General features: G+C 41.0%; 6 protein-coding genes, 1 long non-coding RNA gene and 1 other non-coding gene across 8 annotated transcripts; 4 read left to right on the forward strand and 4 right to left on the reverse strand.

Annotated features, from left to right (window-relative positions):
* Positions 1–552: 552 nt before the first annotated feature.
* LOC124204600 lies at positions 553–1,871 on the reverse strand. Its single transcript, XR_006879008.1, has 3 exons — positions 1,308–1,871; positions 1,007–1,108; positions 553–783 (listed from the first exon to the last, which is right to left on the reverse strand). It is a non-coding gene; the product is annotated as an uncharacterized LOC124204600 (long non-coding RNA).
* Trnac-gca lies at positions 1,862–1,933 on the reverse strand. Its single transcript has one exon. It is a non-coding gene; the product is annotated as a tRNA-Cys (tRNA).
* An 87-nt stretch (positions 1,934–2,020) lies between these two features.
* Positions 2,021–3,615, reverse strand: LOC124204603. Its single transcript, XM_046601682.1, has 5 exons — positions 3,362–3,615; positions 2,764–2,983; positions 2,564–2,701; positions 2,376–2,486; positions 2,021–2,312 (listed from the first exon to the last, which is right to left on the reverse strand). Coding segments are annotated over exons 1-5 (489 nt in total). The 5' UTR covers positions 3,364–3,615; the 3' UTR covers positions 2,021–2,294.
* Positions 3,616–4,284: 669 nt separating this feature from the next.
* On the forward strand, positions 4,285–6,323 carry LOC124204601 (facilitated trehalose transporter Tret1-2 homolog). Its single transcript, XM_046601679.1, has 6 exons — positions 4,285–4,393; positions 4,479–4,611; positions 4,677–4,900; positions 4,963–5,213; positions 5,271–5,574; positions 5,641–6,323. Exons 1-6 carry the CDS (start codon positions 4,349–4,351, stop codon positions 6,253–6,255), a joined length of 1,572 nt encoding a protein of 523 aa, XP_046457635.1. The 5' UTR covers positions 4,285–4,348; the 3' UTR covers positions 6,256–6,323.
* Positions 6,324–6,878: 555 nt separating this feature from the next.
* Positions 6,879–8,071, forward strand: LOC124204602 (speckle-type POZ protein-like A). The gene has a single exon (XM_046601681.1). It carries the CDS (start codon positions 6,942–6,944, stop codon positions 8,034–8,036), a length of 1,095 nt encoding a protein of 364 aa, XP_046457637.1. The 5' UTR covers positions 6,879–6,941; the 3' UTR covers positions 8,037–8,071.
* Positions 8,072–11,380: 3,309 nt separating this feature from the next.
* Positions 11,381–12,964, forward strand: LOC124204604. Its single transcript, XM_046601683.1, has 5 exons — positions 11,381–11,609; positions 11,852–12,128; positions 12,230–12,370; positions 12,446–12,568; positions 12,637–12,964. The coding sequence occupies exons 2-5, from the start codon at positions 11,886–11,888 to the stop codon at positions 12,670–12,672; spliced, it is 543 nt and encodes a 180-aa protein (XP_046457639.1). The 5' UTR covers positions 11,381–11,609; positions 11,852–11,885; the 3' UTR covers positions 12,673–12,964.
* A 1,902-nt stretch (positions 12,965–14,866) lies between these two features.
* Positions 14,867–16,834, reverse strand: LOC124204605. Its single transcript, XM_046601684.1, has 5 exons — positions 16,701–16,834; positions 16,279–16,625; positions 15,440–16,101; positions 15,195–15,363; positions 14,867–15,133 (listed from the first exon to the last, which is right to left on the reverse strand). Exons 1-4 carry the CDS (start codon positions 16,737–16,739, stop codon positions 15,224–15,226), a joined length of 1,188 nt encoding a protein of 395 aa, XP_046457640.1. The 5' UTR covers positions 16,740–16,834; the 3' UTR covers positions 14,867–15,133; positions 15,195–15,223.
* Positions 16,835–17,831: 997 nt separating this feature from the next.
* LOC124204606 (sodium/calcium exchanger 3-like) lies at positions 17,832–23,851 on the forward strand. The gene is made up of 22 exons (XM_046601686.1): positions 17,832–18,011; positions 19,385–19,428; positions 19,494–19,698; positions 19,869–19,998; positions 20,072–20,206; positions 20,394–20,482; positions 20,585–20,753; positions 20,851–20,986; positions 21,063–21,171; positions 21,237–21,345; positions 21,460–21,532; positions 21,604–21,697; positions 21,793–21,943; positions 22,018–22,143; positions 22,205–22,272; positions 22,338–22,485; positions 22,556–22,653; positions 22,720–22,800; positions 22,872–23,022; positions 23,095–23,273; positions 23,351–23,448; positions 23,521–23,851. Exons 3-22 carry the CDS (start codon positions 19,498–19,500, stop codon positions 23,660–23,662), a joined length of 2,487 nt encoding a protein of 828 aa, XP_046457642.1. The 5' UTR covers positions 17,832–18,011; positions 19,385–19,428; positions 19,494–19,497; the 3' UTR covers positions 23,663–23,851.
* Positions 23,852–24,515: the final 664 nt, after the last annotated feature.

The raw sequence follows: 24,515 nt of genomic DNA on the forward strand, positions 1-24,515 counted from the left end.
GCCTAAGCATTGCCTCGGGCTGTGCCTCAGATTATTAGCAGGATTTCCACAAGGAGAATAGTAAAACATCGAAAGACGAGTTTGAAAGTTTCTGATTAAAAAGATAATGGAGTATTGCCAATTAGATGAAGATTAATCGCCGAGATATAATTGATGACCATATGAGGGGCATCGGCCGGGGGAAATTGATGGCGTTATCAACTGTAAAAGTATCAATTTCAACGAAAACGAAATAAAAAGATTTAGTGCCTTACAACAATCTGCCCAATGAGATTTTGAAATTTGAAAATTTGGCGGGAGAAAAATTGCCGCCGGACAGAGTCTCCGAAAAAAAATTGAAAGGAAAGTTCCCGAATACTTATTGGCTTAAAAAATGTATGATAAGGGAAATTCACTACGATATTAAATCGATTCATTTCACGAAATAGTTCAAGAAAACCTCCGGGCTTGATACAGTGAAAGACTAAAAGAGTTATCCGTTTTGGAAGTTGAACCTAACACCTTGTTTTCATTTACGACGCGATTTTGTCACGCTGTTCAAGGGAGGAAATATCAATAGTTCTTCCTACCTTTAGGCCTCGGTGTAATAATATGACCAGGTATCTCCAAGTTCTTCATCCGCAGACAAGTTGGATGCATAAGCAGGCGGGATAAGAGGAAGGGCGTCCTCGTGAATATACCCACATTAGTACACGAGCTGCTGTCCAGCAGCTAGTCGCTAGAGGGGAAGTGATGAATCGTCCAACAATGGTTGATTCTCCAATCAGGCGGGATTCAAATAATCTACATTTAAAATAAAAAGGTGAATATTCATTAGGAAAATATTCATGGACACCACAAATGAGGAAAAGTTGAAAGTGAGCGTAGGTAGGCTACAGTGACATTTTTTTGTATGCAAGAGACCTTGAAACTTTCCTGTATCACATTGCACCTAAGCAATTCATGCAGATTATTAAATACATACAGATAAAATGAGTAATGGTAATTGTTATCACAAAATGAATACCCTTTCGATGAAGGTGACACAGGTGCTGATGGCAGATCGAAACCAGCATAAGCATTGCACTTGTTGTTCTTGATGAAGATGGCTGCTGCAGGGAACAACTATCTGTAGGTACAAAGAAGAAAAAAAAATGGAATACAATAACTTACATTGCATAAAATAAATGGTAAATGCATATGGCATCATGCATTGACTGGGGGCTTAAAGCAAAATTTTACTAGTTTCGACCAAGTTACTTTTAGTCACTCTTAGTTAAAGCCCACACAACCAGACTGTTATTATTCTAAGTTTTGAATTTATTCACCTGCTAAACAACAGCAAGGTTATCAATGACGAGACACGAGACGTGACGATCCCATTTTTGTAATTTGTTTTTTGTTGTTCTATTTTCGTGCAGCCATTAGCGCCGTTGCCAAATGTAAATTTATGTTCCCTACCGGTCTTCCCGCCCCCGCCAGTTCAAACAAAAATTTCCCTAAACAAGGAAAAACTCGGAAAGATTAAAGAGACACAACATTAATTTAATTTAACAAGAAATTATAAACTTAAATTAAATAGCATTTGAGTACACTCACGTACTACACAACATAGCGATAGATGCTTATTAATTCAGATTACCCACAGGCTCTCTCTCTCCTTGCCTTTTTAATAAATTAGGGCGCGATTGATAATGATTTCGCGTTTAAATATTTTTTGAAAGGTTCTCTCTCTCTGATGGGAAGAAAAAAATTCACCGCCACGAATGCATTTACTATATCGATCAATATGCTTGCATAAATTATGTTATTACAACAATGATTGTGATACTAAAAACTTGGTACATTCCACAATCTCATGAAATTTTACCATGTCTCACACAGGGGGTACCCGGGTTTGAACCGGGGACATTCCGATCTGCAGTCGGATGCTCTACCACTGAGCTATACCCCCTTATGCCCTTCCTGTCACTATTTCTAAACCAAACGATGGGCTATAGTGATATGTCAACGCAATAAGAAAACGACATTAAACAATAGCTTAGAGGTCTTGAAGTATGTATTGTACTATTGTTGTATGTATTAAAATCTAAACTGTAAAAATCCGGGTGTCGGAAATATAGTATCTGTGATTATATCGTTCGGTAAACTAAATTTTCGTTGAGGCTGTTATTTGTATTATGCAATGTAATCTATTATACTCCCGTGTCGGGTGAGTGGTTGCTGAGTAAGACCGGCTATAGCTGTTGCTTAAAGGGTAAATTCCGCTGGGTAGAGAGATGGACGGCAGGATCGAGATGGAAAATGATGGCCAACTACATAAACGAGAACGACTGATTCCGGCAAAGATTAAAAAGATGATTAAAGGGAGGGAGAAATTCAACAATAGCATTCACCTTCAATTTCCAATTCTCCTTTTGCAGGTCGAGGATCATCTGCTGATTTTGTCGATCCTCCTCCTGGAAGGCCAGTCGCTCGGCCGCCCATTTGAATTCGCGCATTTTCATCTGATTGGTCGTTAATTGAATTAGTCTGCAATGAGAAATTTAAGAAAATGATGGGGGAAATAGAGAAAAATCCTGACCTGGATCGCCATAGCTTCGACATCCTCGCGCAGTTTGCTCTGCGACTGGGCAGATTCTTTCATCATGTTCACCAGTAAAGTAACGTTGTCACTTTGCTCTTTGGTTTGATGGATCCACTGGGTCAGAGTCAGCACCGCCTGTCAAAAAGAATTGATTCAAACGTCTGATGAAATCTTAATGAACACCAAACTGGACGTACATCCCTAATGGCCTGGCGCATTCGAACGTTTTCCTTCACGACAGCGCAAACTGTTGAATGCTGGTGCACCTGATGGGCGGGATTGAATTTCTCGATTAAGTTATTGTCGTCATCCTCTGCTGTTGGTTTCCACTGGTTATTCTCGCCGATGGCCGTCGATTTGAAAAACGACTCTAAAGATTTCGCCTTTTTCAACTGCTGCTGGGCTGAATCCGGTTTCCTATGAGCGCAATAAAACGCGGGTCAACTTAATTTATGCGCACAGCATTTTCTTTCACGATTATAAAAATAAACCAGTTATGCATCACAACGATATAATGTAGAACAGCAGTCCAGACTGCCCAGTAACAACCCTGATTTTGTTAGAATTGCATTCTATAATTTGTCTGTTAACGTCTACAATGCCATAATAAAAGAACGAATATTATTCCATATTATGACGAGTGTTACGTAACCGCACACCCACAACTCGCACATTTCGTATCAAGTTTTTTTTTTTGCCGTCACTTTTTTTCATGTCCGTAGAAAATTAGCGGATTACATCATTCGGAAAGGAAAGAATGGGGAAAAAAAAATGAAAATTTAAAAAATGTGTTACATTTGTGATTTGGTTGGTTGGTTAGCAGCGAGACGAGTTTAGGTAGACAGTGACTAATATAAATCCGGCGCTGAAGGACGTTGAGGAACTTTGCGCTCGAGGAACTGTTCTAAGATGTGTCCACTACACGACTAAGTTGGGTAACACTGGGCTGGTTTGCTGCTAGTGAAACTCCAACCCCTGTAAACTACATCTTTGATTATGCAAAGCAGCGCTACTGGATTCAATTCCTGTTGGGCAGCGCAGCGACCGCAACAATAACTTGCTGCTTCGACAGCTCTATTCTGCGCATTCTATTTCGTGAATGTCACGACGACGATGTCTTAATTATATTTCGTCAAGAGTTGGAATGCCGAGGGTTATATGCTGGATAAAGCGAAAAAGGGGAGTATAGACTTCCAACTGTCAAATGATCTAGGGCAAATGCTTTTATCACTTGTTGTATTCGCGCGTGACTTGTTTTGACTCTTTTTTTTTTTTTAATTATTAGTATGCCCTTGTCTCGTCAGCTGTGGTGGGTTCCAAACTTGTTAGAGAGTTCCAAAACATGTCACGGGGATTACCCTTTTTCAATCAAAACGGCGGGTGGTTGGAAAAACAAACAAAAAACGAAAAGTTATCCCACGACCTGCCCACACGACAAAACCACAAATGCGCAAAAGATTTGCATCTTGTTCTACACCCCCAGACTTTTAATTCAATTGCAGATTAGTCTCACTGACCGCAGTGAGACGTTTCCACCTAGATTTTTAAAATTTCCCAGGGGTAAGTTGCAAATGGGTTAATGTCTCCAGGGGTTTTTAGGGCGTATTGCGCATGACTTTATAGTTAACTCTTTCACCTGCTAGGGAAATCCGGTCACTATTCCCTGATGCCGGTCACGATCTCGATCACGAGTCAACTCATTAAAAATAACGTCAGTATATTAAGGTTAAAGCTTCAGTATGTTTTCTTCCGCATCTGTGTCCTGAAGCCAACAAAGGAAAGATGGGCAAATCGTTGATTAAAAATCCTGGCAAAGTCTTGCCTCAGGTGAGTTATTTGCGCGTTATTCAGACCCATTCGACCCCATTCGATGGAACTGCGATTAAATAAGAGTGAAATTATACCGTTTCAGTTAATTGTGGCTGTATGGGGATCGTGGGGCTATTTTTCCATGGGCTCGGTTCGTGGCTGGAGTTCACCCGGAATTCCATCGCTAAACAGGACAATCGACTTTGAAGTGTACCCCTCCGATTTCCAGTGGATCTGTGAGAAAGAATATTCTTAAATTAATTTGTAATTATTTTAATTAATGGAAATGATTTACCAACAGCTTCGTTTCCGATGATTGGGGCTGTTCTCGGGTCGCTGTTCATCAACAAACCCATGCAATACTTTGGCCGGAAGAAGGCCCTGATTGGCCATTACTTTATCTTCATATCCGGATTTCTCATCACCGGATTCACTTACTTTGGCAAACACAAATCCATGTTGTACGTTGGGCGATTCCTCATGGGTTTCGCCGCCGGATGCACCACTCCCGCCAGTCAAATTTACGTAAGGACTCCCTAAACTTAAAAAATTCCTTTATTAATTAATTGATTTAAATAAATAAAAAGGTGAGCGAATGCGCATCGCCAAGGATTCGTGGCCGACTGGGATCTCTGACAGCCTCGTCCTTGGCCCTGGGCATTTTGGTAACTTACATCATCGGAGCATTTGTCGACTGGTACGTCCTGGCTTGGATTCTTGGCTGTTTGCCAGTCCTGTTTCTCTGCGGTACCTTCATGATGCCCGAATCTCCTGTCTGGCTCCTGTCAAACGGCCGGGAACATGAAGCTCGGCATTCCCTTCAGCTCCTACGGGGAAAGTAATTGACAATTAACTTTAAATTCCGATTAAAATTTAAATAATTTACATAAACAAGAGAGACTAACGTCGAGGCGGAAATGGGGAGGATCAAGGAACATCAGGAGCGTATCGCCAACAGCAGCAATCGAAATAAATCGATAACTCAACAATTTCGGGATGTTCTGACCGCTGGACCGGTCGTCAAACCCCTGGGCATTTCACTGGGCATCATGCTATTCCAGCAGACGACCGGAATCAACGCCATCATTTTCTATACGGTCAGCATCTTCCAGACGGCCGGGAGCACAATCGATAGTAGATACGCCACGATTATCGTCGGTGCTGTCCAACTGGTTTTCACCGTCGCCTCGGGATTCTTGGTATACGAGCCTTGACGGGGAATTCCTGCAAAAAATTAAATGAATTTTTAATCGGCAATATTGCAGGTGGACCGGTGCGGAAGGCGGATGCTTTTCATCACTTCCGCCGTGGCTACGTCAGTGCCTCTAGCGGCCATGGGAATATTCTTCTACTTCCAACACAAATGGGGCGACAAAGAAGCGACTCGATCCTTGGGCTGGTTGCCAATTGTGTGTCTGATCGTCTTCTTCATCACTTATTCCGGCGGAATGAGCAACGTCCCCTTCATCATCATGGGCGAAATGTTCCCGACGGAATACCGGGCCTTACTGGGAGCCATCAGCTCCTCCTTCCACCTGTTTTGCACCTTTGTGGCCGTCTTCTTCTTCCCAAACATGTTGAAAGCGATGGGCAAAGACGGGACGTTCTTCTTCTACACGGGGTGCACCCTGTTGAGCGCCATCTTCGTCTACTTCCTTCTGCCGGAGACCAAAGGCAAAACGCTGGAAGAGATCGAGCAAATCTTCAGCTCCGATAGACAGCAACACATCAAGAGCATTTACCGTCTGGACGACGTCATCGCAACAGGAATCAATATGAACGGTGACGTCATCTTCCTGAGACGCTCCCAGTCCAACGACAGTGACAACAGCGAACTCCAATTGTGTGTCGATAAGTTGGAAAACACTCGGGATGTCTAAAATCAAAGTAGGGCTTTCGAATCGCCATTTTCGTTTTGTTTTATTCAATACATTCCTTATACGTTTAACCGTGTTCTCTGGCTTTGTGTTAAGGTATTGGAAAGGTGGGCAAAGATTTCAGGTTGTTTCATTATGCTGAAAAACAAATTGTTGCATTTAATTTGCGAGTGGATCTGAGCCAATTCCGGGAGGCGATAAATAAACAGGGCAGCAGTTGAAAGAGCCATCTAATTAAACTGTACGAATGTTTGACGATGGAAACCTGTCTTCGTTATTTAAAGGCTGACATCACTCGACGTGAAGACAACTGATAACTCATGTCCATAAATAAAGTTGCTCCGAGAAACCGGTCCGGGGGACGAAAAAGGAAGTTAAATTTGCGGTTTATAATAATTTGGGCCATCCCCATCTCTCCCCAGAGCTTTGAAAAATGCATCTGGAATTATCCCGTTAGTATTTTTTGGAATCTTATTAATCAGAAAGAAATGACTAAAACCTAAAGAACATATTGCCCTTGGGCTCATTTGACGCTTGCTCGACGTTGATAGTCTCATAAGGTACAGTAAAATTCAACTAGAGAAAATGTCAGCAGTATTCTTGATTTTATCGCCAGTAGAGGTTGATTGTTCCCTGATTGAATTACGTTTATTTACTAAAGTAAATCCTTGTACAGATATTAAGAGAAAATGGCGATACCTGTAGGACCTTTAAGGCCGTTGCTGGCGGACAGTTGGTGCGATACGAGATGCGAACTTGTCAGTTTCAGTTTCGAGTGGACCATCCACGGCTTGGTGCTGGAAGGGCCTTGGGGCAAATGGATTCCTCCGTTGAAATCGTCCGAATTTTATTCAGAAGAAAACCCCCGCAACAAGTGGCACCTGACACTCTGCGAAGACGGTCCCAACGATGCCTCCGCCGATTTCAAAGTTATTCTGCATCTTTTCAACAGCATCAACAACAACTGCGTCAAGCTGGCCGAGGTGCGAGTGAAAGTTGCCATTCTGAACAGGAAACGAGAGAAAATGTTCCCACAGACCCACCGGTTGCTGCTGGGAACGACAACACCCGTCACGGTCCTGCAAATCAACAAGAAATCATTAGGGCTAATGGCATATGATTGTTTCCAGCTGGATGGAGGATTCACCATCCACTGCGAAATAGGCAATTGGGTTCTAAAGGGAATCAAGTCCGGTAAGTCGACAGACAAACTGACCCGAGACGTACCTATTAATCCGTTCAGTTCCAGCGATCAGCTGCTCCGGAATCAATTAGAAGAACTCTTCCACAACAGGACATTGACCGATGTGACCCTAGACGTCGGTGGTCGTAGCTTTGAGGCTCACAAAGCCGTTTTGGCATCGAGAAGTAAAGTATTTGCTGCCATGTTTGTCCATGAAACGGCGGAGAAGCTGTCCAATCACGTAGACATTCCAGATGTGCATCCGGACGTGTTCCAGGAAGTCCTCCGCTTCATTTACACCGGCCGGGTGCCGTTGGAGAAGTTGACTGCTGCTCTCTTGGCTGCCGCTGATAAATATCTGCTGGAACAGCTGAAACTCGAGTGTGAAACTCAGTTGATTCACCGGATGACCGCTGAGAATTGTCTGGAGCTGCTAGCACTCACCGATCCGCACCATCCGGCCCAGCATTTGAAGAAGTTTGCAGTCGATTTCTACCGACGATTCCCTTGTGAAGTGATGGCAACGGACGGATGGAAATTAGCCAAAGATGAGAACGCCGGGTGGCTGAAGGAATTGGAACACCGCCATCCCACTCATTAGTTAGGCGATTTTGTTATTCAATTTTGAATAAACGATGTTAATCTATAAAGTTAATAATGAATTTTATTAGTCAGAAATCAAAGAAGAAATAAGTAACAATAGTCGAGGGGAAGGGCGATGTAACGATAATCAACGCCAGCAAATGGTGAAAAGAAAAAGGGAATTTAGTTTTTTCCTACCTTAAAACTTGGGAAATATGGCCAGGCATTATCAGCACGCAGAAAAGTTGAAGTAATCAGACAGGATATAGGAAGAAATGGCGTCCTCCTCGTGAATACACCCAGTCACCCGCACTCTCAATGGGCGTACTCGAGGACAGAGAGGATTTCAAGAAAGAGGAAAGGGAGATAAATTGATGGATTTTCTAATCAAACGGAATGCTGCTGATCTACTTGAAAATTTAAAAAAAAAAAAAGGTGATGGAAAAAAATATTTACGGGAACCACAAATAAGGAAATGTTCAAAGTGAGATGGTGGGTAAACATAAACTTATAAACAGTCGAATATTTCCATGTAGCACATTGCACGACATGCATTATATAAATTTATGTATAATAGGCCTAGCTGAAACTGGAATAATAGTGTCACTTGAAAATAATTACCTTATCGTTAAAACTGAGACCATTTCTCAAGACTAATGTACAGGTTAATACAGAGTACAAGTGAAACTTTCATTTCTTGGCTACTTGGTATGGTATGGTATGGTTACTTGGCTAGCACAGGTCCCCAATCTCCACAAGGCAAAAGGGTTACACCCTAAATAAACTGCCATGCCATTGACAAGGTTTACTTTAGTATGATAAGTGCTTGTCAGGAATGTACCAAATTTTGCAAACTTGTAACAGAAACATAACAGGTTTCTCCTTTTTAAATAATTAGACTCTACAAACAATTTTACCAGCAGTAAGGGTACCATTTAACGAGAGTCACGAGACATGACGACCACATTTTTTGTAATTTAATTTGTTGTTCTATTTTTCGTGCAGCCATTAGCGTCGTTGCCAAATGTAGATTTATGCTCCCTATCGGCATCCCCGGTTCCCCGCCAAGTTTAAAATCTTTAAACCAAAATTTGGCATCCGTAAATAAACAAAGAGAAACTCGGGAAAGACCAGGGAGAAAGTAAAGAGATATAAAAGTAATAAAATGATGTAATTTGTGTTAGCAAAAAAGAGAAATTTTATTGAAATGAGTAAAAGGGAAGGTATCAAAGCCTGAATTCCTTTGAATTTGATGATGGCCGTTGAGCGATGAGAATTTGATTAGATAAATACATATACTTCCACCGAGATGAAAGGGGGAAGGGCTTGCAAAATTTTGCCATCATGGATCTGATTCCATGGGTATAGTCCGTCGTCACATATAAATATTACTTCGATATTATTTATTCATTTAAATTCAGAAGATTACCTATAATTCTATATTTGAAATTTACCGCTACATTTGGATTAAATGTGGTACCTAACGATCAATGCGCCGTCTGCGTCCAGCTTTCGGTACCGCGGGAGTCAATGTCGCATTGCTCACGACTAGTCGACGCTAGATGTCGTTCGGGAGCTATCAGATTGATAAACGCTTGGAACATTCACGACTGTTGGACACTAACACGTCCTTCCATCACGTGAATGCGATTACAACATAGCGGGAAGTAGAACGTGGCACGACATTCCTCCTCCCTCCTCCTGCTTTCTAGCGTGACGAGTGTAAACAACTCGGCAGATTAGAGAGAGGGGTTCCCCGATCAGCTCGTGAAGGTTTTCTGGTTTTGATTTCTATCTCCAACATTGCATCCAATTTCTCAACAGGGAATTTGATAAATTTCGACCACTTTTAGACATAGATTTTGATTGAGTGCATGTAAAATGGAGGAATGTGAATGAAAGTTAGTCCAAGTGTTAATTTTATTATTTCAGTCGGCCTTATTAATTATGACTATTTGCAACCTCGTCCACACAAGAATTTGTTTGGATTGATTTCCTTATATAGCTGTAAGGTATTTCCAACTGCAATTTATAACCAGATGGCCTTGATGAGGAATTAGTAGAGAAATTTTGCGTCGACTTCTGACCTCCACCTTGACGTGTTCCTTCACCGTGTGCAAATCCTTGCAAAATAAAAAAACTTGCTGATGGCAAACACGAAACTGGTTATAACCGGGTTACATATCTAAACGAATTTAGTGAACCAACTATATGTACATCAAACTTGACGCAACCAATTTTTTTGCCAGTCGTCATCTTCGTGGAATTGATAATAGGCCTATAACATCAAAGCCAGTCAGCCCTATCTGTGTATATGTCAACGACTTCATCAACTTAAGATTTTAAGATCCAAATAGGCCTATGTTTGGGGGAGAAAAAAATTCCCGAAAATAATTGGCGACCTTTTCCCGTTATGACGCAACTTTTGCGAAGACGACAAATAATAAGATAATTGCTGTACGACTGATAAGAACTTGCCGGAACTTGCCGTTTGATTTTTCAAATGCCCAGTAGAAATGGTGCCGCCCGGGCCAGTTATATTTTGTCAAATGTGGTCAAATAAATAAAGTATTCCAAAGATACTTGTATAAGGAAAGTAGCGCTAAAAGATTGCATGACATTGCAATTGTTTTAACAAGAATCGGTGAATGTTGTTACATTGCGGTGAAACGCCCAAAAGTCGTGATTGCTCATTAACAATTTTCGCTTTAATTCCAGACGACGACGACACTGATATATCTTTGCTGGCGATCTACTCTGCTACTCTGCACGAATCCGTGTCAGCAGTATATACTGCTTATACACATGCTGCTGCTGGTGACTCTTGTATAGATTGAGCAACTTCGCTGTACTTTCTGCCATTTCTCTTCTTGCCTTGTATAAGTTGCTGTACATGCATCTATAATTTTCGCTGGAAATTGCAATTTGTTTGGTCAATAAGGACGCGCATAAAAGGACTGATATCAGATTATGGCTGATTGTCAGCGTTGCCAGCACTCGTCCTCTATGTATTCGATCCATTAAAATATTATATTATATCCGAGAGCGCTGGCGATGGAGGGGAATTCCCAGCGCGTGAAATGAAATACAATAAACAATCAAAAAAAAAATTAAATAATTATAGAAAGAAAAAACCTGTTAAAGAAGAGAAAGGCTCCCGGTTGGCTTGTTCTCTCTCTCTCTCCCGTTCCGTGTGTGTGTGTCTGTTATGCAACTCTCTATTCACGCACACACACACAAAGTGTGAAGGCAGCAGCAACGCCAGAAGGGAAAAGGGAACGTTGAAAACCTGTTTTGCATATACCTATACAGTCTTTAATTCGTCTATGTTATTTCATCGGTGCCTATTCTATATAACTATATAACTGTTGTGTCGGACATGGGAGGCGCCAGTCGTCTTTCGGCAACACTCGAGGACCGATCGTCCACAGCAGCAATTCCAACCCAAAGTCTCTTAACTATATCCTACGTTAATATTTCTTTGACAAATTCGATCTAGACATTTCACAGTTGACAGTGATTGAAACTTGTGACTGCTTTTTAAGTGCTTGTGTCTTTACAGTGTGACATTCTTTTACGCCAATCAACTAAGGTAAGGCTAACAGTCTCTCAATTGACACTTGCCCATTCATTTACCTACTAGACCAGTTTTCGTCCGGTTTCGAAGAAATGAAAGTTGAGCTCATTATTTCGCCTATATAATGGCGCGAGACTCAGTTGAGTCGGCTGCCCACCTCACAATTCGCGGGAAATTAAAACATTTCTTTCTGGGTTTTTTTCTTCTTCTTCTGAGAACCGTTACGACTCACGTGCGCCTTTTCTATCGATTTTTAGTCGGAACCAATTCGTTATATAAGGAGTTCAAGGAATGCTTTCCCAACCGCTTCCAGCAAATTTAGCGCAGCCCAACAAGGCCAACAGCAGCAACTGCGAGACGCAGCAGCAGCAGCATCAGTCTTCCCAGCAGCATCAGCAGCAGCAGCAGCACGCCAAATTAATGCGCATCAAACACAACCAGTTGGTGGTGAATCAGGTGGACGAAAAAGCCCCGCCGCCGTCCGTTTGCCTCGTCATGGAGGAAAACCTTCGAATGCGCAGAGCCATCGGCGATGTAAAATTTTATACACATTTCTTTATTAGATTTTGTGGGTTGAATTCTTTCCGCTCATGCGATGTGGGTCGATTCTTTTTCTTCCCCTTGGTTCCATGCAGGCGGTGATGACTCTGACCCAGTGGGTCCACGAGACGAAAGATCAAAACGGCAACGTTGCCTCGTTGGTCGACCGGATGAAGGAATCGGTGCAGAAATACAACAGCCAGCCGGAAGACGTGCTCAAAGCCATTGCCACCCAGGTTTGATCTTTTGTCATTTTTTAAAATACCAAATTTAATTCATTTAAAACAAATTATTTGTACGAATCCGGTCAGATGGAAGCGCGTGAATCCGAATGGGCGGCTGAGCGGCTGGCCTTCCAAGAGAAGGAGCGCGTTTGTAAACAAATTATTTTCAACCTTCAGCAAGATAATTACAGGCTCAGGAAATCGCGCATCGTAAGTTATTAATTATTCCTGATGTTAAAACACTTGAATTCATTCAAATCTATTGTTAATTTTAATAGTATGCGCTGACACCGCGCGGACCGAGCGCCTACTGAACTCTTCATTTGTATTGCGTAGGCCTATGGCTAATTAGGTTTAGTAATTGTCTGACTATATTCTATGTATAATCATCTCGAAAGTGTGTGCATCAATCGCGGCGTGAGATACTGAATCGTTTTGTTTGTTTTTCTAATCCAAATGGGTTGCGTTATTGAGTTTGGCTGATGATGAAACCGTTCAACGTTTTATTAATGCAAAAGAAAGTTTTTTTTTTCCTACCTATATTGTTTTATACAAATTATAACTGGAACATTGTATGCAGTTTGGATTAATAAAAAGTATTTTTCTCGATTTTTCTTTGGAAATCGAAAGTATATCATTGCGAATTTGTTACGTCATTTACTTTTAAAAAAATAATAATAAAATAATGAAGTCGTTCAAACTCAATTTTTTTTAAGATAATCGGGCTTGTCATTTCCAGATGGCACGTCGAATTTGTTACGGGGGAAAAAGTCTTAATCGTTCAAAACACAATTTCATTTGATCCTTGTATGGTAATTAGAGTTGGCGATGCGAAACGAAATCAATTTTTCTCATTCTAGCGCGGATCTGGCAAATTGCCACTCCCCAATGTATAACAGCAGACGGCACGTAGGCACCAGTTGCCCCAATCTAATTGCGTGCTGATGTTTTTAAATGTTGTGCAATAATTCGGGATAATGGAACATCAGGTGGGCTGTCCCAGCAGCACCCACCAGCACCTGCTATATTTCATTATAATATATAGTCGATTCGAGAATAAGAGTTTAAAGAGATTCGTTTTATATATAGATTAAATATATTGGCCAAATAGGCTAATGATTGTTGCTCTATAATTGAACACCGAGGGTGGAGAGGATATAGCCTACTCCGGAGCATCTTGCGAGTCCCGTGCCCCCCGGTAACTTATAGGTAACGCTGACCATCCCCTCCAAATGGGAGTTGACGTCCATATATCGATCGATTGGCAGCACATTGCGTCCGGGTGTTGTAAGAATAAATCAAGCGATGACCAAAATTCGAAATTTCAAGAATAAAATAGGTGATAGTACATCAGTATCACGTTCTGTTATCTAACATATATAAGAGTGAGGTAATAATGGGGCACACGCGGACGTGTTTGGCAGTGTATATACAAGTATAGACAGGAGCTATATATTGACAGTTCCCTCTGAGAACGATAATAATCAAATCTGCAATTGTGTATATGGAAATGGAATCGATTAATCATGTCAATCTTTTTTTAAAGAGTCCATCAAATCCGGCGCTGCTGGATAAGAACGATGTTGAGCTGACGTGCTATGAGTGACGACCGGGTATGGATGAAAGTTTTTGCCCGCTCACCTTCGTTCGATTTATTTTCTGTCTGTCATAGCTGTCTGCTGTCTGCTGTCTCTCTCATCGTGTTTGGCGAATAAAAAAAAAAACAAACCGGTCGACTAAACTTTTATTACATATTCTTTTTTGTATAGAAAAATCTGTTGAAATCGCATCAAGAATTAACCCGACAGTGAAAACCAGTGCGACAGGGATAAACATTCGTGCAATGTTCAAAAGTTTGGCACGAATTGTTTGCTTGTTTGTTTTTTACGTGGGGTAAGATTGAAGGGGGACGGGAATTGTTTTGTTTTTTTAATTTTATTTGAACTACGTGCTGGGAAAAGTTTTTAGACTTGACAAGACATCGCCCGTGGGAGCCAAACAAGAACGTTTTATTTATGTTAGTCGATGTTAGTTCTATTTTACAATGACATTATATCTCCACACCCAGCAACACACTTGGATGTTAGTTGAAGCTGGACATTTAATTTTCCCGGAATTATAAACTTTGCTAATATAGAATAATAATATTATTCATTTAACTGCGAAGGTCAGAGATTTATTCAGCGGTGGTGCTGGTGATTCGGTTGACTGGCGGTGTTACTTTTGAATAAAACTCAAATCGCCGACAGCGAAACATTGTATAATAGAAGTATATTATAATATACTTTTGAGCGGGGAATACCAGTGCTGGTGACTTTGAATGTATATAGTCTTATATGCAGGTATATAATAATAGTCGTCCTTATGGATCTCCAATATCACGTCACCGCCGGGCGCGGTTTGTTATGAAGGTTTTTTTTTTTTGTACAGCAAAACTACAGCACACAGCAAACCGCGGAGGAAAAAGAAAAGAAACATCAACAGTAAATTTGTTTTCAAGGACTTCTGTTTGTCGATGCAAAAATAAATAAGGGTTTATTCAATCATCAAAAAGATCTAACCACATATACTGTATTTAGTACGGCCACACCCTATAGCCGGTAGTAAAAGGAATAAGGATTCAATATGACAATATCATATAATAATGCCGACAGGTTATTGCCAACCAGAATCATGCAACTTCAAATCAAATAAAATTAAGGCGTTAAACAATCAAAACAACAATCGATTGCACATCTAAATGACGTCACATTCGATTCGAAGGTCAACAAAATTCTGTTTGAAAAAAAAATTGATGATAAAATCGAGCGGGAAAGAATGAAACTCGCAATTGTACCTCATCACCCAGTCAGTTCAATTCTGACTTCATTTGCATCTGACGAAATCGTCGGCTTTCAGTTCGATCAATTCTCTCGAGTCGGAGCATTTGGCGCCTTCGATGTAGTTGAGCAAATTGCGGTTGTCGCGGACCAGCCAGGCCAGGTGGCAATCGCACTTAATGGCATCTAAGAAATCAATTTGAATTCATACAATAAAATGATCCTATATAAATGTTTGAGACAATGTCTATAGACAACTGACTGTTTCCCAGGTAGAGGAACGGAGTTCTGCCCAGGACTTTTTTGGAGCGGATCAGCATCCGCTGGAGGACGGGCTTGAAGATTTTCGGGTCCAGCTGAGTCAAATTAATGTCCTGCAATTTGACGTAATTACTGTTGCCGATGTTGCCGCCAAAGGCGCCCGGCTCGATCGTTGCTATGGGGTTCTTCTGCAAGCTGAAGGCCAGCCCGTTGGTGCCCGTGTTGTTGACGGGCAACGAGTTCTTGGAAATAACTGCGATCTCATTGAAGCCCAATTCCAGCTGCTCGAGTTTGGCCAGCGACTTGATGGCGTCGGGGATTTTCGTCAACTTGTTCTCGTCCAGCCGGATCTCCGTCAGCGAGTCGGTCGAGGAGCCGGCCAGGGCTTTGAAGAGTTTGGCCGCCGAGGCGTCGTTGAGCTGGTTGAAATTCAAGTAGAGGACTCTCAGGGCCGGCAGGGCCACGGCGTCCGGGGCCAGCGCTTCGAACCCGCGTGAGTGGGTGACGTACAGGTAGGAGAGAGCCGGCGACTGGCTGATGGGCAGGCCTTTGAAGCTTTTAAAATTCTTGGAATTCTTGATGACCAGCGCCATCATATGGTTAAAACGGGACATGAAGGACAAGTTAGGCTGCTGGCCCAGATCGCAGCCGTCGATAAAGACCCTTGAATAACCAATAATAATTAATTAATTTATTATTATTATTAATAAATCAATAATTAATTAATTTTTATTATTAAATCAATAAATATAATTAAAATCAATCAATCAATAATTCAATAAATAATTACGTAATTTATTAATTATTGTTAATTAAATTAATTATATCATGTTGAATTACCGGGTGATGGTGGCGGCCGAGTGCTGGAAGGCCTTTTGGCTGACGCGGAGTCGTTTGCTGTCGCGGCAGTAGATGATGAGGTCGCCGGCCAGGTTCATCTGACCGAGGAAATCGTCCGGGATGAGGTCCTTCTCGGCCGGCGACAGCGTCAGCTTCAGACCGGTCAGGTCATGTGCGGCCATTTTGGCGAAGGCCGAGCGCAGAGTTTTGATGGGAATCTGGTCGCAGGCCACCATGCTGTTCTCGTCGCAAGTGCACGGGGCGTAGTCGACGTTGGAGCAGTTCAAGTCCGAGCGCTGGTTGTTGCTGGTGAAGGTAAAACCCGCCGCCGAATTGATGGCGGCAAACTGACCAAAATTCAAATAACCATAAAATAGCCTACAATTTGTCAATTTCTAATGGGTGAATAACTATAATTTTACCAGCAGGGCGAAGAGAGCGATGGCATTAAAGTTCTTCATCCTGGTAGATTCTTATCTGATTAAACTATACAATAATATAGGAAAGCTGTGCTGGTCTCCAGCAGCCGGGTAAATGAGTGAAGGAATAGTCGAATTATTTGCTAGACTCGCGAGTATATATAGTGCGCAGAAAGCCTATTAGCTACAAGTTGAGGGCGTTGCCCTGAGGTGGTGTATAAGATCATCAGGTACAGTATATATACGAGCGCAGCACTAATAAGCCGTTAGAGACTTAATAGTTTTTCGTGCTGATCTTTTTTTTATTGTTCAAGTCGATTCTAACGAGAGGCCCCCTGGCCCCGTGACCTTTTGAATTGGTTCGTTCTTTTAAACTTGGAAATTTCGAGATGACGATAACCTGGGTCAGTTCATGAAATTCTTTTTCTCACACTGTACTTCTTCCTGCCACTGGATTATATGTTCGTTCCCGTTATACCAGAACAAATTCTATCTAAAATTCCAAATTTAGCATCCAGCTGAATTCAAATCGAGCGCGCTTTTTTTTAATGGCCGGAATAAAAAGAAAATAAAGAAGTGGGATAATTATTTTTAAAATCTATTCTTATCTAAAGGCGTCGCATTATTTTCTCGGTCAAGAAACCAACAATTGTTCTTTCGAGGGGATTGAAGTGATTACTAAAATTGACTTGGGTTATCTAAAGGATTATTAGATACATAATAGCCTTCGTTATTTCAAAAACAAATTCAGCCTGACGTGCTGCATATAGAAAAGGAATTTGTCCGTAGGCGTCTAATCAATTCCGGTTGTCATAGAAACGTGAGAAATCAAGCCCCAGGTATATCAAATACAAAACGATCTCTTAAGATTATTGCGACACCGATTCACGTCACGAAACGACACACGTCATCGCTTAATTTGTACATTATTCTGCTCACAGGAAGTAGGCTAGTACTTTGACATTTGAAATCCCTCCTCCTTTTTTGTTGTTGGCGCATTTGTCTTCCGCGCGCTTATCGTCGTTGCGTCACCATTGCGGCCGGTACCAGATAAGCCCACTTCCCACTCAACAAATAACGAAACCCCTCAACTTGTTGAAAAGGACGTCGCTCGGAGACATTTCCGTCCAGTTGAGCGGGCCCAGATTGCCGACGTTGTTACTATATTTACTGTGCTGACAGCACATACCAGCACAATCGCGATTGTTGCCAAATTCCGGATTATTTGAATCGTGATTGTTTTAGATACAAATACAGTTCTGTGTGTGTGTGTTTTATTTTTAAATTACTCAAGGATATCGTTTTCATTGCCAGGTAAAAATACAATTTTGTTGTAGATACTCTACCGTGTTTAAAAGGTATCCAATTATGTTATCGCTAAACATTTTTGTTTTTAAATCATTGTGAAACTATTTGGGTGAGCTATTTCATTATTTATACAATTCAGTCACTTGTTATCTCTCTGGCAGTTTAGTCCTTATCTTAGGTAGGAATGTTAAACAGGATAAATAATGGGGAGAGAGAGGGGGAATAATACTGGTCACATCTGCTAATACGTGACTATAGTTATGCGTGCGGTTAGACTACCCACCTGCAAATATAATCAACATATGCTGACGCTTTCGAATTCCCTTATGGCGCAGAATAATAGAATATAATAGCGTCGTGATGGCGCTTAATAAGGCGCTCTCTCGCTTCCCGACTATAATAGAACTGGTTATAACTATTATCACTTTAGTTCATTATTTAAAGAAAGAGCCTGAGATTGGTTGGCCCAGACTGAATAGAATCAAGGGTGACTGTGACTCTTGCGCAACGACAGCATGCACAATAATATAACTTTGACTCAATATCATCAGTTGAGACGATTGATTTTCAGTTTGATAAAATTCGTCTAGACAACAACTGCTGTCGTTCCGTCATGTAGTCTTAGTGGGAGATGCCAACGGGATCGCGGAGGGAATTTCCCCTCCCCCTGCCAAATAAGGACATTTGAATTTTCAGATTTAGACGAGAAAAAAAGAAAGTTAAATTAGTCGATATTACCTTGACCGAATATTATGGCCTACACTGATGGATAAGCCCATACACCAGTTTATTTCAATCACCCTATAACTTAGTTGAAAATTAGAATGAGCCATCAGCACAATAAAATAGTTATACATATTATACAAACATATCAGACAATTGAAAAATCTGAAATGACAACAGCACACAAAAGGAAAAAGGTCGTCACGTTTTTTCCCGGAAGATTCCGACACAGCCCCGTCATCATGTAGCCTATAGATAGAGAAAACGGACTGGGTCACTTTTAGGTCAGTTCTCCGTCGCCCTACATTTGTGTGTAACATACTTTCTATACTATAGACACACAGGCACACACATGTATGTACACAAAACGGCGTTTGACACAGAAAGTGTTTAGACAGCCCGGGGTGGTGTTGCTGTATAGTCGTCGTGATCAATTTATTCAGCGTGTTTTTTCTTTCTGGTTATATGCGCACAAGGTCTATCCTTTTCTCTCTATAATATTCAACCGTAGGCTTTATTATATAGCCTTTCAGTCTAACAGCGTGTCCCGCAGGATGTAGGCGCATTTGATACGGTGCAACCTCCCAGTGATTTTTCGTTGTAATTTGAGAACTTTGTGATTTTTTATCATTTTTTTTTGTTAATTTCTCTTCCAGATTGGATAACCGACACCCAGCCAAAGTGTAGTGCCAAATTCCTAGTGTGATAGTGTTACATATTTTGATAGAAACAGTGCGGATCATTGTAATTCATTTGTAAAAAAAGGGAAATGACGAAAAATAATGGGACGCTGGATGAGTACAGCTGCTCGAGCGGTTTGATTTTGCCGCTGATCAACGAGTTTACGTGGTCGATTGAAATGAGAGCCTTTCTCTATTTCTTCGGCCTCCTCTATTGTTTTATGGGCGTCGCCATCATCGCCGAGATCTTCATGGGCGCCATTGAGAAAATCACGGCCACCACTCGCAAGGTAAAACTCGGTAAAACACGGTAAAACACAATATGTTTATGATGCATTCTTATCTAAATTTGTTAAATCTCTTTTTTAAAATGTCGTTTTTTACGATTGTTTAAACACTGCTGAGAGATGAATAGATTTGATTACTATAGCTTATATTCAATTGTATATTTGACTTGCAGGTTTATTTGTCGAGGGGCGTCGATCAGGAACCCACGTTTATAGAAGTCAACATCTGGAACGACACGGTGGCCAATTTGACATTGATGGCGCTAGGCTCGTCAGCCCCTGAAATCCTGCTTTCCATTATTGGTATTAATGAGCTAAATTTTAATTTCAAATATTTGGATGTCAGATTTAATTGAATTAACTTAATTCTGTACAGAGATTGTCGGTAACAATTTCGAGTCGGGAGCGTTGGGACCGGGTACAATTGTCGGTTCGGCCGCTTTCAATCTCATGTGCATCAGTGCTGTTTGCATTGTCGCCATTCCCGGCGTCGAAACGCGAAAAATCAAAGGTAATTTTCTCTTTTAAATTTTCATTCAAAATTAATGACTTCAAAATTAATTCATTTAAAGTTAATTACTTCAAAATTACTTAATTAAAAATATATTCATTCAGAATTCAATTTCTTCAAAATTAATTTATTCAAGATTAATTACTTGAAAATTTATTGAAATTTATTCATCCAAAATTCTGATTAGGACTGCGGGTATTCGCCATCACCGCCGTGTTCAGCATTTTGGCTTACCTGTGGCTGATTTTCGTCCTGGTGGGAGTCAGCCGAAATGTGGTAATTAGTTATCGATTTTTTAATATGATGGTTTCGTCTGCTCATCCGCCAGCTGATCCATTAAATTTAGTTGGAAACACGTTTCTGTTTTATAAATATCAGGTAGAAGTCTGGGAGGCCGTCGTCACTTTCCTCCTTTTCCCGCTCCTGGTTGGACTGGCTTACTGGGCCGACAAAGGATTTCCGCTATGCTGGAAAAAGCCAAGCACCATCAGCGTCACGGCCGCCAACGGCAAAGAGATTGAGCTGGCCTCAATCAACTCCGGAGAAAGTAAGTGATTCGATTGGCAGCAGCTGCATCTTGTTGTTTCTTTTTCTTTTTTGATTCGATTGTGCATAACTTTTTCTTTTGTATAAAATCAAACCAGTTGAGGCCATGATGGTGGACGGACCTGTTCTCACCAAAGACGGAAAAATGGACCCCGACGAGTTGGCCAAATGGGTCCGGCAAGCCACACATTTGGGCCTCACCGGGGAAGATGCTGCCAAATTGGCCGCATACAAGTCAGTTTATTAACACCCACATTATTTATTTCAGATTAATTGATCTTTACAAATTTTGTTTTAATACGACTATAAGGTTAATTATGACTAAACATCATTCCCACGCCTGGTACCGGATCGGAGCCACCCGAGTGTTCACCGGAAGTAAGAAAGTCAAGCCTCAGCTGAGCATCAAACTCCAAGAGGTAAATAGTAATTCAAAGTTTCACCAAAATTTGTTAAAATAATCTTTTATTATTTTCTTCATTAGGTTTATGATGCCATCAACGAACATCCGGACACTGAAAATCTGAGTCCTTTCGTCGAAAAAGTATCAAAGGACAAAGCCATTGTCGAATTCCACGCCATCGCTTGCGCAGGTAACAATTCAATTCACCCAGTCGATATTATTATGGAAATGGAGTCGATTCAGCGCTTTTTTTGTTTCGTTTTGAATTTGCATTTTATTTAAATTGTATTGCTCAATTATCCAGTGTCTGAAAACGTTGGAAAATTCCCCGTTCGAATTATCCGCCACGGGGAGACGGACACTTTGGTGTGTGTCAGGTAATCGCATTCCAAATTAATATCTTCTTTGACGATGAGATCTAATTAATTAGTTTTTATCTTTATAACAGGGTAGAAACAGTTGACGGCAGTGCAGTTTCGGGTGAAGATTTCGTGGCGGTCGACCAAGTCATCGAGTTCCAGCCCAAAGAAGTCGTGAAAGAAGTAAGAATTTCACCAACTGAATTTTATTTCTTTAAAATAATTATGCGGAAATAGTAAATCTAATTCAATTTATTTTTAAAAATGCGATTATTCAGATTATGATTGAAATTGTGGACGACGACCAGTACGAGCCCGACGAACAATTCTACCTCAAATTGAGTTTAAGTCACAATTTATCGTACAAACACAAGGAAGTGGCACTGGGTCGCATTTCCATCATGGAAGTGACAATCCTGAACGACGATGGTAGCTAGATTTAATTGATTAACTTTTTAAATCATAGCCAAATAATGAACTGAATTTGTATCTGATCAATGCAGAACCCGGCACCATCACTTTCGAGGAGAGAGGCATCCTGGTCAAGGAATCGGTGGGCGTGGCCCAAATTCCAGTCTTACGTAAAAGCGGCTCCGACGGCGAAGTGAGCATCCGCTGGCGCACAATAGGTTTTAACTTTAATTCCAATTTATTGTTTAGTATTTACTCAAATTCATTTATCCTCAACAGACAAGAAAGCCCTGAGTGGCAGGGACTTTGAAGGAGGTGAGGGCGTGCTGGAATTCAGGAACGCAGAGGTACAAATAATTGGAAAAATGACCTTTAAATTTAATTGAATTTAACCGTTTTTTCCGTGTTACAGGCCAAACGTTTTATTGAAATTCCAATTTCGAATGACATGGAGACCCAGATGAAAGACGAATGCTTCGAAGTCGAATTGTACGATCCTTCCGGCGGAGCCGTTTTGGGACCCATCACCAAATTGGCTGTGACCATCACCAACGACGAAGGTTAATTTTAATTCAAAATCAATTAGGACTTGAGCATTAATTACATTTTTTTTTTTTATTTTAATTTCAGATTTCAATGCGGTGATGGACCGTCTGGCGGAAATGACTTCCGCCAATGTAGATTCGATGGTTGTGCATCACAACGATTGGACCAGTCAGATCAAAGATGTAATTATACCCAATATTAAATTTATTTGACAAAGTTATTTGATCAAATTATCCATTCATTGATAGGCAATGAACGTGAACGGTGGCGATATTGAAAACGCCACAAATTCAGACTACGTGATGCACTTTTTGACGTTCGGATGGAAGGTTTGACTTCAACTTGATTTCATCTGATGAATGAATTAATTAAATGTTTTTTTGTTTTTTGTTTTAATTAGCTTCTTTTTGCGTTGGTTCCACCGGCTGGAATTTGGGGCGGATGGCTATCGTTCTTTGTTTCGCTAGGTGTCATTGGTTTGCTCACCGCCATTGTTGGAGACCTGGCCGGAATTTTCGGATGCCTCATCGGACTCGATGACGCCGTTACCGGTAATTTACCTATTCAAAAACTATTAAAACAATTCTTTGCAATGGTTTGACTCCATTGCAAATAACTTACAGCCATCACATTTGTGGCGTTGGGGACATCCCTTCCGGATCTGTTTGCAAGCCGAGCCGCCGCCATGAACGAGAAATATGCCGACAATGCCATCGGAAACGTGACGGGAAGTAATTCCGTCAACGTCTTTCTTGGTCTGGGTTTACCTTGGCTTATCGCCAGCATCTACCACACGTCAATGGTTTGTCTTCTTACTTTATTACATCCAGGAGACCATTCGTGGAAATAGCTTTATTGTTTCATTTATTTAATGATCAGGGCGGAGAATTCAAGGTGGAAGCCGGAAGCCTGGGATTTTCAATTACCATTTTCACCATCACAGCTGTTTTGTCGCTAGGACTGCTGGTAACGCGGAGGTATGAACAAAAAGGAATTGGCCATTCGTTTTTTGGTGATATATTTAATGAAATATTTATTTTTTCTGTTAGACTATCATCTGCTTGTGGTCGTGGAGAATTGGGAGGACCTCTTGGTACCCGTTACGCTTCTGCCATCTTTTTAGTAGTGCTTTGGTTGACTTATATCATTCTCTCGTCTCTGGAGACTTATGGGCACATTCCAGGCTTTTAAAACAAATCAACCAAATTTGCGTGAAAATGAATTAACACTGCCAAATTGCCAAACGTGCTGATGCCTGTTTTGAAAGGATTTATTGTTTAGACTGTGTTTTACAGACTCGCCAATCAATATCTTCCTCAAGTTGTTTTTAGCCAACAAACCATCACTGTAAAATTAAGAAAAAAATTTATTTAATGTTAATTCCGTCCACTATTTTTGAATTTTAAAAACTGTCATTTGAATTTTGAGAAATTCGCAATTAAAATTTGGTTTTCTAGCGCCCGTAAAGTTGTGTTGAACAATATGGCAACGGCGCACAATCCAAACAATAATGGCTACCGTTAGAACAAAACGTAAACGTTGTGGTTGGGATAACGTACAGGTAACGAGACTCCGAGAGTAGATTATTATCGAGTCGCAGAAAAATCAACTCGAAAATCTACGATCAACTGTTTTTGTGATTAGCAAGTAGTTGTGAAATGGGTTATTAACCCAAAGGCTAAAACAACAACGAGGGATTCAATTGTCTCTCGTTCCTTACGAGATCCTGATCGTAGATTTGGGAAACGACATTGTGTCAAGGACATTCTTTCGTCGCCACTATGTTATCTGATATGCCAGTGGATTTTTTATTCAAAATGATTTTAGGTGAGTAGCCTGTTCGCCATACAATGGTGATCTTTGTTCCTAATTTTAAAAAAAGAAACTACTGGACTTGAGTATGAATCTTTTGGGATTGTCCTACAAATGTTTCGTTTCCTGGTTGACTGTTTTTGTGGAGCTCATCTGTGTGATCAACAAAAATTAACTGACCTTAGGCTTTGCTGCACTATTAGTAATCAAGTTCATAGTGGTTTGACCTTTT

Source organism: Daphnia pulex, chromosome 10 (assembly GCF_021134715.1).
Source record: "Daphnia pulex isolate KAP4 chromosome 10, ASM2113471v1".
Taxonomy (NCBI): domain Eukaryota; kingdom Metazoa; phylum Arthropoda; class Branchiopoda; order Diplostraca; family Daphniidae; genus Daphnia; species Daphnia pulex.

Bases quoted from the DNA above. Each gene is read 5' to 3' on its own strand.
- LOC124204604 (XM_046601683.1), top strand. From the start codon at position 11,886: ATGCTTTCCCAACCGCTTCCAGCAAATTTAGCGCAGCCCAACAAGGCC. The intron at 12,129-12,229 runs GTAAAATTTTAT...GGTTCCATGCAG, and splicing joins TGCGCAGAGCCATCGGCGAT to GCGGTGATGACTCTGACCCA. The intron at 12,371-12,445 runs GTTTGATCTTTT...GAATCCGGTCAG, and splicing joins TCAAAGCCATTGCCACCCAG to ATGGAAGCGCGTGAATCCGA.
- LOC124204601 (XM_046601679.1), top strand. From the start codon at position 4,349: ATGGGCAAATCGTTGATTAAAAATCCTGGCAAAGTCTTGCCTCAG. The intron at 5,214-5,270 runs GTAATTGACAAT...TACATAAACAAG, and splicing joins CTTCAGCTCCTACGGGGAAA to AGAGACTAACGTCGAGGCGG. The intron at 5,575-5,640 runs GTATACGAGCCT...GCAATATTGCAG, and splicing joins CCGTCGCCTCGGGATTCTTG to GTGGACCGGTGCGGAAGGCG.
- LOC124204606 (XM_046601686.1), top strand. From the start codon at position 19,498: ATGACGAAAAATAATGGGACGCTGGATGAGTACAGCTGCTCGAGCGGT. The intron at 19,999-20,071 runs GTATTAATGAGC...AATTCTGTACAG, and splicing joins AATCCTGCTTTCCATTATTG to AGATTGTCGGTAACAATTTC. The intron at 22,144-22,204 runs GTTTTAACTTTA...TATCCTCAACAG, and splicing joins CATCCGCTGGCGCACAATAG to ACAAGAAAGCCCTGAGTGGC.
- LOC124204603 (XM_046601682.1), bottom strand. The intron at 2,702-2,763 runs GTACGTCCAGTT...TCTTTTTGACAG, and splicing joins TGCGCCAGGCCATTAGGGAT to GCGGTGCTGACTCTGACCCA. The intron at 2,487-2,563 runs GTCAGGATTTTT...ACGACCAATCAG, and splicing joins TCGAAGCTATGGCGATCCAG to ATGAAAATGCGCGAATTCAA.
- LOC124204602 (XM_046601681.1), top strand. From the start codon at position 6,942: ATGGCGATACCTGTAGGACCTTTAAGGCCGTTGCTGGCGGACAGTTGG.
- LOC124204605 (XM_046601684.1), bottom strand. From the start codon at position 16,739: ATGAAGAACTTTAATGCCATCGCTCTCTTCGCCCTGCTG. The intron at 16,102-16,278 runs GTAATTCAACAT...TGGTTATTCAAG, and splicing joins TCGGCCGCCACCATCACCCG to GGTCTTTATCGACGGCTGCG. The intron at 15,364-15,439 runs GTCAGTTGTCTA...TTGATTTCTTAG, and splicing joins GTTCCTCTACCTGGGAAACA to ATGCCATTAAGTGCGATTGC.